At 54.5% G+C, this 15,274-nt stretch overlaps 1 protein-coding gene across 1 annotated transcript; it reads left to right on the forward strand.

Moving 5' to 3' along the window:
• The first annotated feature begins 2,520 nt into the window (after positions 1 to 2,520).
• Positions 2,521 to 13,339, forward strand: DACT3 (dishevelled binding antagonist of beta catenin 3). The gene is made up of 4 exons (XM_077847651.1): positions 2,521 to 4,121; positions 9,502 to 9,598; positions 9,749 to 9,901; positions 11,064 to 13,339. Exons 1-4 carry the CDS (start codon positions 3,708 to 3,710, stop codon positions 12,458 to 12,460), a joined length of 2,061 nt encoding a protein of 686 aa, XP_077703777.1. The 5' UTR covers positions 2,521 to 3,707; the 3' UTR covers positions 12,461 to 13,339.
• The last annotated feature ends 1,935 nt before the right edge of the window (positions 13,340 to 15,274 follow it).

The raw sequence follows: 15,274 nt of genomic DNA on the forward strand, positions 1-15,274 counted from the left end.
GCCTGCTAGGGGTTGAATTATGTCCCCCCACACCCCCAAAAGATATGTTGAAGTCTTATTGCCCAATACCTTAGCATGTGATCTGATTTGGAAATAGGATGGTTACAAATGGATTGAGCATTATCCCACATACCCCTCAAAGACCCCTCCCAACTCACCGCTTGATTTTCAAAAAAATTTATTTATTTGACTGAGAGAGAAACAGCACAAGCAGGGGGAGCAGCAGAGGGAGAGGGAGAAGTAGGCTCTCCACTGAGCAGGAAGCTCAATCCAGGACTCCATCCCAGGATCTTGGGATCATGATCTGAGCTAAAGACAGATGCTTAACTGAATGAGCTGCTGCCCAGGCGCCCCTCAATGCCTGTCACAGCAAAACTTGCCCTCTCCCTGACATCTATGAGTCAGGATTTCTGCGCTGCTTCCCCAACTTCCCCAACAGCCCCTGCAGGGGACTCAGTCTCTAGAATCACTGAACCTTTCACGTGGTAGATGACACAGTAACAACCCTAATGGCAAGAACCACCTCCTCACTGAATTCACCCAGATTTTCCAGCTATCAAAATATTGCTGATCTCAAGTCAACTGGTGCCGCTCACAATTTCTCTTGGTATCAATTGTATCACCCCTCTGATGACTCATTTTATGGTCCCAGTCCTGTCCCTGCATCTTCTCCTTGGTTTTCTACTTTAATCAATATTTTTAAAAACAACAACAACAACAACAAGAAAAAAAACCCACAATGTTTATTTTCTGACCCCTCAAATAAATAAGGCAATTATTCACGAGTCTTGGGATTGCCCCCAGTGACGTGTATTTTTTTAAGAATTTATTTATTTATTTATGAGAGACAAAGAGAGAGAGAGAGGCAGAGACACAGGCAGAAGGAGAAGCAGGCTCCATGCAGGGAGCCCGATGCAGGACTCCATCCCGGGACTCCAGGATCACGCCCTGGGCTGAAGGTGGCGCTAAACCGCTGAGCCACCTGGGCTGCCCAGTGATGTGTATTCTATGTGTAAAGATTTTGCAGACTAGTATCCACCTGTCAGAGGCTGGACTGGCTTCTGGTATCTTGCCAATCCTGTAAGTCCTTTATCAGTTTTGATTCCCCTTCATTCTATGGATGTCTAAACTTCACTCTATCTTCTTCCAAACCTCCACCAAATCCCCCACAAATATAAGACATCTGCCACATTCTGTAAAGGCTGAAAGTCGCCGTGCAGACGCAAGATCCAGGATGACTGTGACCTCCTCCTTCATTAGCATCCAAAGGAGGCTTGGAACAGGAAGCCAAATGCTTAGCAGTAAGCTCTGAGGATTTCATATGGCTTCCAACCATGTTTGAACAACTTTTTAAAAAAGAGTTTATTTATTTACTCATGAGAGACACAGAGAGAGAGGCAAAGACACAGGCAGAGGGAGAAGCAGCCTCCCTGCAAGGAGCCAGATGCGGGACTCGATCCCAAGGCCCCGGGGATCATGACCTGAGTTGAAGGCAGATGATCAACCACTGAGCGATGCAGGTGCCCAATGTTTAGGCAACTTTTATACCCTGGTTAGGGACTTCCAAGGGAAGGACTTGTGTGTTAAGGTTGGAAGCTACTGCTGGTTCATTTCCAGGGACCCCTCATATGTCATTGTCATCGGTAAGAACAAGAGGCCACCGAGGAAATCTGCAGAACTGTGACTGCTGTTCTTACTCCATCAACCAAGGATCTCTCTGTACCTCCTTCTGGGAACCCTCTCAACTGGCTGCGCTCGGGTCTCAAATCTTGGTTTTACTCCCTTATTCAACCATTAATAATAATCTTTTAATTTATCTTCCTAGGAATACTCGTCTTCGAATGTCCAGTGATCAGAACCTAAGTCCGTTCCAGATCCAACATTCCACGCAAGAAATGGTTCAACTGGCTTTGCACAAAGAACAGAGATGAAAAACCAACCCTGACATCATCCCAGACACTAACTACTGAGAAAATCTCGTTTGAGAGCAAGCTCCCCAAATCCACCTATCATAAATCCCGATCATCTACCCACTGTTGGAAAATTAAGGCTATTTAAGGACAGTCTAGGTGTGTCTTTTTTTTAATATTTTATTTATTCACGAGAGACATAGAGAGGCAGAGGGAGAAGCAGGCTCCCTGTGAAGAGCCTGATGTGAGACTCAATCCTGGGACCCCAGGATCACGCCCTGAGCTGAGGGCAGACGCTCAACCACTGAGCCACTGGTCTGTCTTAAACAAGAGGGGGCTTAGGATTATTGTGTACTTATTTATCAGACCCTTCTGTGGCTCTTTATACACGGAAGGTGCTGGACAAGTATCTCAGTCCTAAGAATGACTGCAGAAGGTAGACAGCATTGACTCCCATCATACAGATAAGGAAACTGAGGCACAGAGGTTAAGCAAGTTTTCCAAGGTCACACAGGTAGAAAGTGGCAGAGCTGGGGCTCACCCCCCAGCCCCCCACCCCCAGGTAGTCTAGTCCAGTGTTTGTTCTCAAGGGCTATCCCTGTTTCTCCAGCTTACCACCAGAATGTCTCTGGTGCCATAAAAGAGGAGATCATAAAAGAGGGAAGTTCTCACATGATCTTCTGTGAGCCCTGGCTTGTAGGGAGTCAAGATCTGTCTGAGAAATGGGTATGAATGTCGGAGCTAGATCTTGAAGGTTGTAGGGACACACACTCGGCGTAGTGACACGGGCTGGCCACCTGAGGGGGCACCAGCCCGGCTTGCGGAGCCAGGGGAGCCAGAAGGGAACCTTGGAAACCAGAGTCCGGCTCAGACTCTTAGGACCACAGAACGTTGAGAACAGAGCATCTTAGAACGCTGAGAACAAAGCCTCTTAGAACGTCGAACAAAGGCTCCTGGAATCGTCGAATGATGGACGCTATGCCCCACACGATCTGGGAGACAAAAGACGCTTAGATTCTGTTTTGGTCGAATCGGAGAATCTTCAACCCAGGAAGGTCTCATAATTCCAGAATTTGGGATATAACCGATCTCCGACTCTTAGAAGCAAGACTGGCTGCAGAATTTGTGAAGCCTGGTGCAAAATGAATATGCGAGGCCCCTTGTTCAAAAAAATAAGAATTTCAAGACGGTGACAGAAGAATATTAAACCAGGCGCGGGGCCCTCCTAAGCTGGTCACATGCCGGTGAAGCCGGTCCCGTTTAGAAGCATTTTTTTAGGGGAGGATGTCGGTCTCAGCTGGCCTCTAGTTTTACAGCGGAGTGTCTGGGAAGGCTTCGTGGAAGAGGAGGCAAAATCAGGGCTCGACTCAATAACCCGTTCCGCCCCCTGCTCAGCCTCAGCGGCTTAGCGTCGCTAGGGGTGGGAGGAGAGGAAAGGCTGCCAACCTGTCACGTGGACCCATTCTCTATTTATAGATCACCCCTGCCCCTTTCGCCGGACAGTCCAATGGTAGCCGGAGCTCGCCCGCAAGGGGGCGGAACCAGCCGCGGGACCGGCGGGGCGCGAACCAATGACATTGGAGCAAGGGCGGACTTGTTTCATTGTGACGCGAGAGGGGGCGTGACTAGGCCCCAAAGGCAGGCAAGCGGTGGGGCGTGGCGAGGCCGCCCCAAGCGGAGCGAGTAGGAAGCTGCGAGCATGCGTCGCGCTGGGGGGCGCGGATGCACCGCCGGGCGTCTTCGTCAGGGAGGTAGCAGCCAATAGGCGACGGTTGCTCTGTCGCCGGGGGCGTGGCCATGCAGATAAGGCGCGGGTGGGCGGCCCAATGGGCGGGCGCCTATGCAGATGAGACGGTGACAGCCGGGCCAGCGGGCGGGCAGGCGGGCTGTTGGGGCGGGGAGGTGGGACCCGGAGAGGGGTGGCCGTGGGGCCCGGCCGGGCTGGGGTGGGGGGCCGCAGCCATGATCCGGGCCTTCTCGTTCCCGGTGAGCCCCGAGCGGGGCCGGCTGCGGGGCTGGCTGGAGGGCAGCCTGGCCGGGCTCTGCGAGTTGCACTGGCTCCGGGAGAGGCAGGAGTACCGCGTGCAGCAGGCGCTGCGGCTGGCCCAGCCCGGAATGGGGGGCGCCGAGGCCGAGGACGAGGAGGACGCCGAGGAGGACGAAGATGCGGCGGCGGCGCGCCGGGCCGCAGCGGCCCTGGAGGAGCAGCTGGTGAGGGGCTGTCCGTCCATCCCTCCGCCCCCGTCTGTGTCTATCTGTCTGTCTGTCTCGGTCGGATGCTCAGACACCCGTTCCGGTGGGGGAGGGGGAGAGGACAGGGGGTGGGGCTGGAGACCCAGGAGTACGGGCGGCGGGCGGGCGGGATCTGGCCTCCTCGCCCCCAAACTGGGGAAGGGGGACTGCATCGCCTCCGCCGGAGCCTCGTGAAATGCACAGGCCCCTTCCCCAAAGAAAATTCCTCTGGGTGCTAAGTGTGTGTCAAGCCTGGGCCGAGGATTCGGCATGCGTTGTCTTATTGCAGCCTGGAGGAAAGGGGGGGGTGATAGTCCCCATTTTACAGAGAAAGAAGCTGAGGCTCAGAGACGGCAAGCGACTCACCCAAGGTCACACAGCCGGGATCCAAACATGCCCCCCTCCGGCCCCGCCAGCAGGGCTCCATCTTCCCTAAGTCCCGGTGTGCTTGGAGATCTCTGGAGGGGGCGGGGTGGGGGGAGGGGATCCTCGGGCCTCCGGAGGGAGGGATCCCTGCTGAGAGGAAGCTTGCAGTCCTTGAGGACCCCGCGGTGATCTTTACTCCCCGGTGACACTTTCCCTCCTTCCCTAGCGGGTCCCGGCCTCGGTTAACCCAAGATGAGGCAGGTCGAGGCGGCGTGGGGGGCTGGCTTCTCAACTCCCCGAGTGCTCTAATGGTAGAGAAGGAGGCAGAGGTCTCCAGAACGACTTCAAGAGCACCACCCCTCTCTCCTCTGTCATTCTCTGCTTCTCCCCGGCTCTTCCTGGATTTCTCTCACTCTCTCCCTACTGCCACATCTCTGTGACTTTCAGTGCCTGTTTCTTTCTTAATCTCTCTCTCTGTCTCTCCATCTCGGTCTCCCTGGCCTCCTTTGGCATTTCGGCATCTCTCTCCCTCTTCCCGCCCCACGTCCCTGTCCCTATCTCTCTCTTCCCCTCCCCCCAGCCTGCCAGGCCCCAGACCCTGGCTCCCCTTGCAGATCCCATCCCCAAGCCTGTGTGTGGTCAGAGCTTCCCGTTTGGGGAAACCTGACCCCGGGCGGCGGGGGAGGGGGCTCTCCCTGCTGCTGACCTCCACTGCCCCCTCCCCACATGGGGAATGGGGAGGGGGGGCTGCCGCCAGACTCCGGGGCTGCACGCACAGCCCCTCCCCCGACCGGGAGTGGGACCCTGCACATTCTTCTCGGGAAACAGAAACAGCTGTGGGAGGCCCCACCCCCTCCCAAAGTTAGAGACGCGATGTGGGGGCCTTCACCAGCTCCCCCACCCCACCCCACCCCACCCCAGGCTTGCTGGGCTTGGGAAGGCACCTCCCACCCTACGCACGAGGAGAGGGAGAGAGCATGGGGATGGGCGAGCTGTGTCCTTCCTTCTGTCCCTCAGGCTCTCCCTCTGTCTGCCTCAGTTTCCCCTCTCTGCCCTTCAGCTTCCTCATCCCTGCTGCTGAGTCTCCCCCCCATATATGCCCCTCTGTCTACCCCACCCCCCAGGAGGTGGTAGTGGAGAGGCCTCTTCCCCCCACACTCTCCAGGCAAAGCTCCGTCCCAGCGTCAGGGAGGAGGCGGTGGCAGGCAGCGGGAGGGAGACAGCGATACCGAAGGAGGAATAGAGAAGCGCTAAATATAAACTCCACTGCTGTTGGGGGGTTCCTGGGTCCTTCTGAAGAGGGTGCGGGCACCTCCTTGGATCCCTGAGCCTCTGTCTTACGGTGCTTACCCCTCCCACCCCAAAGACCCTGCCCAGGAATACACTCCCTTTGAAGCAAGAAAGATTGAAGCCAGACTTGATTAGTTTCTAATAGGAATGGTGGAGAGGCAGGGAAAGACCAGGGATATCTCAGAGAAATGAGGTAAGAATCCTGGTTAGGGGTAGGAGTTCTTTTCTCTCTCACCAAGGAAAAGAGTCCCCTTCCAGCAAGAAGGACTTCAGTTAGACTGGCAGAAGGACTTCCTAATAGAGATAAAGGGAATTGGACACAGACTAGGGGCATGTGAGCATGGGAGGAAGAGAGGTCTGGAAAAGTTTGGGCAAAGGGGTCTCCAGGGGTCCTGACCACATGGATGTTAAACCTGCCTGAACTGGGTGGCCACCAGCAGAAGGGCTTGCGAAAGAAAGAGAGAGAAAGAGAGAAAAGAAAAGAAAAAAGAAAAGGAAAGGAAAGAAAAGAAAGGGATGAGGGGCATTGTGGGTACACAGGGAGCCAGATTCAGGCCAAGGTCCTTCTGGTCTTTTGAAGAATCATTGCTTTGCACCTGGAAGGGACGGGGTCAAACTTACACACAATGGGAGTGTGTAGATTGGGGCCGTGTTGGATGGTCCAGGCATGGGGGAAGAGGAGGCCTCTTCTGTTTGTTCCTTTCACCCTTGCTCTTCCCTTACAGAACAAGGACTGAAATTAGACCTGCAGAACTTACCCCCCACAATCTATCCCCTCCCCTTTTTTAAAGATTTTATTTATTTATTTATTCATGAGAGACACAGAGAGAGAGAGGCAGAGACACAGGCAGAGGGAGAAGCAGGCTCCATGCAGGAAGCCTGATGTGAGAATCGATCCGGGGACTGATCAGGATCAGTCAGGCCTTGAGCCAGAGGGAGACCCTAACCGCTGAGACACCGGAACCCCCATCTATCCTTTTATATTTATTTTTATTTACACAAGTGAAACATGACTTTATATTTTCCTTGTTAGAAAGTCATAGTTTTCATGTAATGATAGAACCTAGCATTTATTAAGAGCTTAAAAGGATCTGCTGTTTTAAATCATAGAATCCTCACAACGCCCTGTAAGAGAGAGAGTTGAATGATGCCATGTTACAGATGAGGAAACCAGGGCCCAGAGAGCTGGGGTAACCTGCTCAAGGTCACACAGGGACAGGGGTCTCGTCAGAGATCACCGCCGCCGTCACCTTGGTGTAAATCCTTCCAGACCTCTACCGATGCATCTACCTCTACCAATGCAGTTTACATACCAAGAAATGTAGAGTTTGGCTTTGCTTTTTGCAAATTCCAGTTGCTTGGGTGAGATCTCAGCGATAATGCCAGTGGTTTCTCCAAATGCAGCTGCTGGACTAAGCAGCATCACATGAGAATTTATAAAACATGAGCTTCAGACAGGAATCGGAAGCTCTGGAGGTGGACCCCAGGCCCTTCAGGTAATTCTGACTCCTGCTCGAACTATGCACTTTTTTCTTTTTCTGCTCAATGCTGTATCTTAGTGATGATTCTTTTTTTTTTTAAGATTTTTATTTATTTATTTATTCATGAGAGACACACAGAGAGGGAGAGACGTAGGCAGAGGGAGAAGCAGGCTCCCTACAGGGAACCTGATGCGGGACTCGATCCCAGGATCCCAGGATCACACCTGAACCAAAGGCAGATGCTCAACCACTGAGCCACCCAGGCGTCCCTCTTAGTGATGATAGAAATTGCCTCCTTCCTTTTTGACAACTGTATAGTATTCTGCCGTCTACATTCATTTTCATCAAACTTTGCATGAGCACCTGCCTTGTGCCAGGCACTGTGCTATGCACCCTGGGAGTGGGGTGGGGTGGGGTTGAGAGAAGGAAACTGCAGTGAACAAAGCAGACAAAAATCTCAGCCTTCCAGGGATGACATTTAGTGAGACAGACCATAACCAAATGACAACCTGATGCATCGTTTTGAGCTGGGAGGTCATTACCGCTGTGTGGCAGAGGCGGAGACAAAGCAGGTCAACGGGTGCCAAGTGACAGGGGAGCTATTTTGGAAAGTCTGGTCAGAGGAGGGCTCGGGTAAGCAAAGATCTGAATGAAGCCAGGGAGTGAGCCAGGAAGAAATGCAGGGGCGGCGCGTCCAGACTGGGCCAGGAGCAGGCCAGGCAGTGTTCCGGGGAACAGCACGGAGCCCAGCGGGGCTAGAGCAGAGTGGGCCAGGGGGCGATTAGTGGGGAACCTGACACGGGGCATATGGGCGGTCTGTGAATTTTTTTGGCCACCCCGAGACTGCACATTTCTCCAGCTTTCCTGGGTTCTGCTCAAAGATGACGCGACCCTGAGCATCTCTGCACACCCAGGGCAGGAGCCCAAAGTGGAATGATTTGTTGACTTTCCTCCCATAAACAAGCCCAGATGGGGGCTTCTGTTCTGGGGGGGAGGGGTGAGCATGGGCAGAGCAGCCACAGAGTAGGAAGCCGGGGGAGGGGGGGCGTCTGCGGGGGAGCCGGCCAGTCTTTCTGCCCTAAATAGGCAGGGCTGGGCGCCTGGCCCCTCAGCCCCTCCTCCCTCCCTCCCTCCTCCCTCCTGCCGTCCAGACAAACCGCTTTTGTCTGAGGGTCAACCGTCAGCCTGTGGCTGCTGCCACCTCTGGCCTCACCCAGACCCATGTGAGACTCTTCCTGGATCTGGCCCTGTTTTCCAAAACGGGGTTTTCCAAATCCTAGGGTCTGGGAGGCCCCACCGGTGTTATTCTAGCTCCTAGCCACACCACCCCCCATCCCTAGTCACTGCTGCTCCCCTCAAAGGGTTTTCACCTTCATTTATTCTCACTTGATAAGAAATGGTCATTCCCTGCAGCAAGAAGGATCCAGGATAGACTCAATAGAAATTTCTCATGGGGATGCAGAGGGCAGACGCTGGGGGCCTCGGGGTGGGAAAGAAGCAAAGGCAAGAGGAAGATGTGGTTCCTGGGGCAAAACAACCTGCTGTGCTCGTTGGTGTAGTACCAAGACAGGCTAGACTCGCAGTAGGACTTTCCAATAGGCATGGGAGGGGGCAGTGGTTTCTTCCTGAGGGCAGGAGCAAAGAGTTAATATGAGTCGTGGTCAGCCTACTATATCCTCGTGAGGGAAAGGATCGGTCTGCAGCAGGAAGGACTCAAGGAAGACTTGCAGAAGGACTTGCTGATGATAAGGGGCAGTGGGAGAAGATGGGAACATCTGAGAGGAGAAGGCCAAGGACTGGGAGGACGCAGGCCAATGGCTAAGGGATCTGCTAGGTCCTGGATACCGACTTTTAGCAGCAAACTGCCCTTACTGCAAGACCTTTGGAACTTAGGCTCATAGGAGTTAAGGGGCCATAGAGGGAACACCTGACAGAGAGGGGGCAAGGGGTGGGGCCTTCGGAAGCTTATCACGCCTAAGAAAGGAGGATGTAGCTGCTGCAGCACGAAGGGCTCGAGTTAGACAGTCAGAAGGACTTCTTACGGGATGAAGGGACAGAGATCTTGAGGGGGTCCTGGGACTCGGGTAGTGTTCCTTTTACACTTTGGAAATCAGAGCCTCATTTGTCAAAGTGAAGCTCTGCCCATAGGTGGGGAGATGTGGGGGACCAGTCGGCAGAGGATGGGGGGCATTGTGATCATCCTGCTCTCCTCGTGCCCTCAGGAGGCCTTGCCCGGGCTCATCTGGGACCTGGGCCAGCAGCTTGGAGACCTGAGCCTGGAGTCTGGGGGACTGGAACAGGAGAGCGGGCGCAGCTCAGGTGAGCAGGTGCAGAGGGAGCAGGGTCTGCCTGGGACACCCCCACCCTTCCTACTGTCCCCGACCTAGGCTCCTGTCTCTGTCTCTTTCTACACCACTGGCTTCCCTACCCAGGCCCCTGATTCTCTCTCCTCCTCTCCTTGAAATCCAGGCTTCTATGAAGACCCCAGCTCCACAGGAGGTCCAGACTCACCACCCTCAACCTTCTGTGGGGACAGTGGCTTCTCTGGATCTGGCTCCTATGGACGCCTGGGTCCCTCTGAACCCCGGGGCATCTATGCCAGCGAGAGGCCCAAGTCCCTAGGTAAGGTGGGTGGGGTTGGGCCCCGAGAGCCAGGGAATGGACAGTAAGAGAATGGTTCTGAGCACACGCTTCTGAGTCAGGCTGACCTGGATTCAAATTCTGGCTGTGACATTCCCTCTCCGTGTGATTTTGAGCATGTTGCATCTTTCTGGGCCTCTATTTCTCCATCTGTTAAAATGGGATTAATAACAGCACCTACCTCAGAGGGAAGTTTTACATATTCAGGGAGCCTCAGCCCTTATTGCCATTGGACTTGGCACATGGTAGCCCCTCGGTAAGCAGAAACTGCTGTTGTTCATGTGTGCAAGTAAGTTTCTGAGTTCCCACTCTGTGCCAGCTTAGCACCGTGAGGGATACCACAGTGGAAAAGGAAAACAAACAAACAAACAAACAAAAAAAAAAACACCCTTGTCCTCATAAACCTGACTTCCCAGTGGGAGAAACAGATAATCTACAAGATAAATAAGATATAGATGTGTAGGATGAGAAGAAAGTTAGGGAAGGGGGCTAGGGAGGACACCCCTCATTAAAAAAAAAAGATTTTATTTATTCATGAGAGATACAGACACAGGCAAAGGGAGAAGCAGGTTCCCCATGGGGAGCCTGATGGAGGACTCGATCCCAGGACCCTGGGATCACGACCTGAGCCGAAGGCAGACGCTCAACCGCTGAGCCTCCCAGGCAACTGGGGGTCCCCTTTTGAGCTGGGGACGAAGATGCAATTTTAGGAGACATGGCTAGCGAGGGCGTCACTGAGAGTGTGACACCTGAGTGGCGCCCTAAAGTACGTGAGGGAGGGGGCCAAACAGATACCCTCGGGGAAGAGTGTTCAGGGAGCGGACACAGCAAGTGCAAAGGTCCGTGAGGCTGGAACGTGACTGGCAGGTGCTTCCAGGAGGTCAGTGGAGCTGAAGGCCCATAATTATGGAAAAGAGGGGTTAGAGATGGAGGGCAAGCGGCAGAGGCAGGACACACCACTCAGGGCCTCGGGAAGATTCTGTCATGAACCTGGTATAAGGGGGCGGGGGGAGAGCAGAGGTTTGGTTGACAGCAGAAGAGGACGGGGGTTGGCCACTTGACCCTCCTAGGCTCATGGAGCAAGGGCTTCGAGTCCCTCCACTCTCTTCCTTCTTTTTTTTTTTTTTTTTGCCTCCTTCCCCAGGAGACGCCAGCCCCAGCGCTCCGGAGGCGGTGAGCGCTCGGGCCGCCGTGCCGCGATCGTACTCGGCGCCCTACAATACGGCAGCGGGCTCCGCGGGCCCCGAGGCCTGCTCCTCCGCGGAGCGGCGGGCCCGCGCGGGGCCCTTCCTGACGCCCAGCCCCCTGCACGCCGTGGCGCTGCGCAGCCCGCGGCCCTGCGCCCGGCCCCCGGCGGACTCTCCGGACCCGTCGGGCGCGGGGCGGCCCCTGGACGGCTACATCTCGGCGCTCCTGCGCAGGCGCCGCCGCCGGGGGGCGGGCCAGCCCCGGACCAGTCCCGGGGGCGCGGACGGGGGCCCGCGGCGCCAGAACAGCGTGCGCCAGAGGCCGCCCGACGTGTCCCCGCCCCCCGGAGGCGCGCGGCCCGCGCCCGAGCCCCCGGTGGAGCGCGCGGGGGGCCGCCCCGCCAGCCCGGCCGCCCTGGGCCGCGGCTGGGCCCCGCCGTGGGAGTCGGAGCCGGCGCCCGAGCCCGCCGCGCCGCCCGCCGCTCCGTCGCCCCCCGACAGCCCGGCCGAGGGTCGCCTGGTGAAGGCGCAGTACATCCCGGGCGCGCAGGCCGCCACCCGCGGCCTCCCCGGGCGCGCGGCGCGCCGCAAAGCGCCGCCACTGACCCGCGGCCGCAGCGTGGAGCAGTCCCCGCCCCGGGAGCGTCCCCGGGCCGCCGGCCGCCGCGGACGCGTGACGGAGGCCTCCGGCCGCAGGGGCTCGCCCAGGGCGCGCAAGGCCGCGCGCTCTCAGTCCGAGACCAGTCTGCTGGGCCGCGCGGCCGCGGCGCCCCCGGGGCCCCCCAAGTACCCCACGGCCGAACGGGAAGAGCCCCGGCCGCCGAGGCCCCGCCGCGGCCCCGCGCCCACGCTCGCGGCTCAGGCCGCGGGGTCCTGCCGCCGCTGGCGCTCCACGGCCGAGATCGACGCGGCGGACGGGCGCCGCGGCCGGCCCCGAGCCCCCGCGGCCCGCGGCCCGGGGCCCGGCCCGTCGCCGTCAGCCCCTCCGCGCCGCCTCCTCTACGGCTGCGCGGGCAGCGACTCCGAGTGCTCCGCGGGGCGCCTGGGGCCCCTGGGACGCCGGGGGCCCGCGGGCGGCGTTGGCGGCGGCTACGGGGAGAGCGAGTCGAGCGCCAGCGAGGGGGAGTCGCCGGCCTTCAGCTCCGCGTCCAGCGACTCGGACGGCAGCGGTGGCCTGGTGTGGCCGCAGCAGCTGGTGGCGGCCACCGCCGCCTCCGGGCCCGGGGGTGGCGCAGGTGGAGGGGCGCCCGCGGGCCCCGCCAAAGTCTTCGTGAAGATCAAGGCTTCTCACGCACTCAAGAAAAAGATACTGCGTTTCCGTTCGGGTTCTCTCAAGGTCATGACTACGGTGTGAGTTTGGGAGTTGCTTGGGCTCCCCCTTCATGGCCTCTGCACCACCACGCTCCCAGTCACTGGCCCTTCCATACCTCCCTTCCAAAGACCACCATCTTCTCTGCTTCCAAAGACCCTTCCTCACTGCCCCCCATCCACTGCAGTCTTGGTTGAAAAGGCTCCCCCTCCACCATAGGGAGGAATGGGGGAGGAGCCCTGTTTGACACAGTCAGCTGCTGGCTCTGCAGCCCTTGGGCAAGAAAGTTCCCTTTGTCTGGGCCTCACTTTCCTCATCTGTACAATGGGTGTACTATGGTATGCAGAAGGGGCAATTCAGTTTGAATTTCCCCGTTTTAGTTTAGACGCTTAGTCCGTTTGTTCCCGTTCACTTCTGTCACTGAACCCTCTTATTCCTCCTTTCCATGCCCAGATGCGGTGTCTCCCCCCAACCCCCCATTCACAAAGTGCCCCCGTCCACGTCCCTGGATTCTTGGGATATCCCCTTGGCACCATGGTCAGAGACTCCGTGTCTGACCCAGGTGGTGCCTGCAGAGTGCCCTGGAAAAGGAAGGAGCACTGACTTTGGGGTTTTGAGGGTCAATTAGGAGGTGGTAACACCTGGAAAGAAAGACTCTTTCACCTCTATCCCTGGACAGTTGTAGGGGATTAGGAGGTAAGAGAGGGGAAGGAAGATGGCTTCTATCTAGGTGCCCCCCCTTTCTCCCCTGCTGAGAGGGAGTGGGGGAGCCCAGGAAGACCCTCAGCTGTTCCAATCCAGTATTTTTTTTCTTTTTTAAAATTACTGTATTTATTATGACGATGGTGACTCCCCAGTGCACAGGGGGGCCAGACTCTGTGTGTTTCTCTAACCTCTTTGTAAATAAATGCACAGTGTTACATATGTGGTGGGCTCTTCTTCTGTGGTAAAATGAGAGATGTGGTTTTCCTTTGGACTAACATTAAGTGAGTGACTCCTGTTTGCTTTGAATATAGTAGTGTCCAAAACCAGACGGCAAATCTCAGGGTGGGTCTCAACCTCATTTTCCTACCACCGGCTATTTTACTACAATGAATCTGACCTTTGATTCAGTTGTGTTTGAGTATAAACATGGTTTCATAAAAATATAGGTGAAGGGACAACCCCAAACTCCTCTCAAAGTCCTCATCATCAGGTTGATTATGTTTATCTGTTTGCCTACATATATGAATCTGAATAACTCTATGAATATTTAACCATTAAATACTTATGCGTATAGTTCTACCATATATATTTATATAAATTGAGTTATATATTTACATTGTTTATCACTGTTTTTGGTGGGATTAAGTCATCTGTGTCCAGAGATTTCTTAATGGGAAGGATTTTGATTAAGAATTGGATTTTTTAGGGGCACCTAGGTGGCTCAGTTGGTTAACTGTCTGACTCTTGATTTCAGCTCAGATCATGGTCTCAGTGTTGTGAGATTGAGCCTGGAGTTGGGCTCCACACTGGGCATGGAGCCTGCTTAAGATTCTCTCTCTCTCTCTCTCTCTCTCTCCCTCTGCCTCCCCTCCACCCCCACTCCTGTTCTATCTCTCTCTCTCTCAAAAGAAAAAAAAAAATGGAGTTCTTTGATGGTTATAGCACTATTTAGCTTTTCTGTTTCTTCCTGTGTCAGTTTTTACTAAGTTATATTCGTCTAGGAATTTGTCCATTTCATCTAAATTTAGATGACATATTTTCCTGCCACTTTTTAAAAAATTTTATTTTTAAGTAATCTCTGCCCCCATCGTGGGGCCTAAACTCATGACTCTGAGATTAAGAGTCGTGTACTCTACCAATAGAGCCAGCCAGGTGCTCCCATCACTGTATTATCAATAGCTCCATAGGAATCCACTGTGAGAATGTCAGCTCTCCCAATTCTTTTGCTGTTAAGGATTTTGCTGCAATAATGTCCTTGTACATACTTCTGTGTATACATGTATGCATTTCCAGAGGCTCCACTCCTAGAAATAGAATTGCTTGGTCATTAGAGTATGCTCATTTAAAAACTTTTATTTATTTATTTTTTAAATTTTTAATTTTTTATTTATTTATGATAGTCACACACACACACACACAGAGAGAGAGAGAGAGAGAGAGAGAGGCAGAGACACAGGCAGAGGGAGAAACAGGCTCCATGCACCGGGAGCCCAGAGAGAGAGAGAGAGAGAGAGAGAGGCAGAGACACAGGCAGAGGGAGAAACAGGCTCCATGCACCGGGAGCCCGACGTGGGATTCGATCCTGGGTCTCCAGGATCGCGTCCTGGGCCAAAGGCAGGCGCTAAACCGCTGCGCCACCCAGGGATCCCCTAAAAACTTTTATTTTTTAAAAATATCTTGTTTATTTATTTGACAGAGAGAGAGAGAGCACAAGCAAGAAGAGCAACAGAGGGAGGGGAAGAAGCAGGCAGCTTGATGTGGGACTCGATCCTAGGACCCTGGGATCATGACCTGAGCTGAAGGCAGATGCTTAATTGACTGAGCCACCCAGGTGCCCCTATTTAAGAACATTTAATTGACACTGCCACACTTCCTTCCACTAAGACTGCCCTCAATTGACATTTACAACAGCAATTTCTGAAATGCCCATTTTCTTTCTTTCTTCTTTCTTTCTTTCTTTCTTTCTTTCTTTCTTTCTTTCTTTCTTTCTTTCTTTCTTTCTTTCTTCTTTCTTTCTTTCTTTCTTTTCTTTCTTTCTTTCCTTCCTTCTTTCTTTTTTTTTTCTTTCTTTCTTTCTTTCTTTCTTTCTTTCTTTCTTTCTTTCTTTCTTTCTTTCTTTCTTCTTTTGAAGATTTTATTTATTTGACAGAGTAC

The sequence above is a fragment of the Canis aureus genome, chromosome 1, assembly GCF_053574225.1.
Source record: "Canis aureus isolate CA01 chromosome 1, VMU_Caureus_v.1.0, whole genome shotgun sequence".
NCBI lineage: Eukaryota > Metazoa > Chordata > Mammalia > Carnivora > Canidae > Canis > Canis aureus.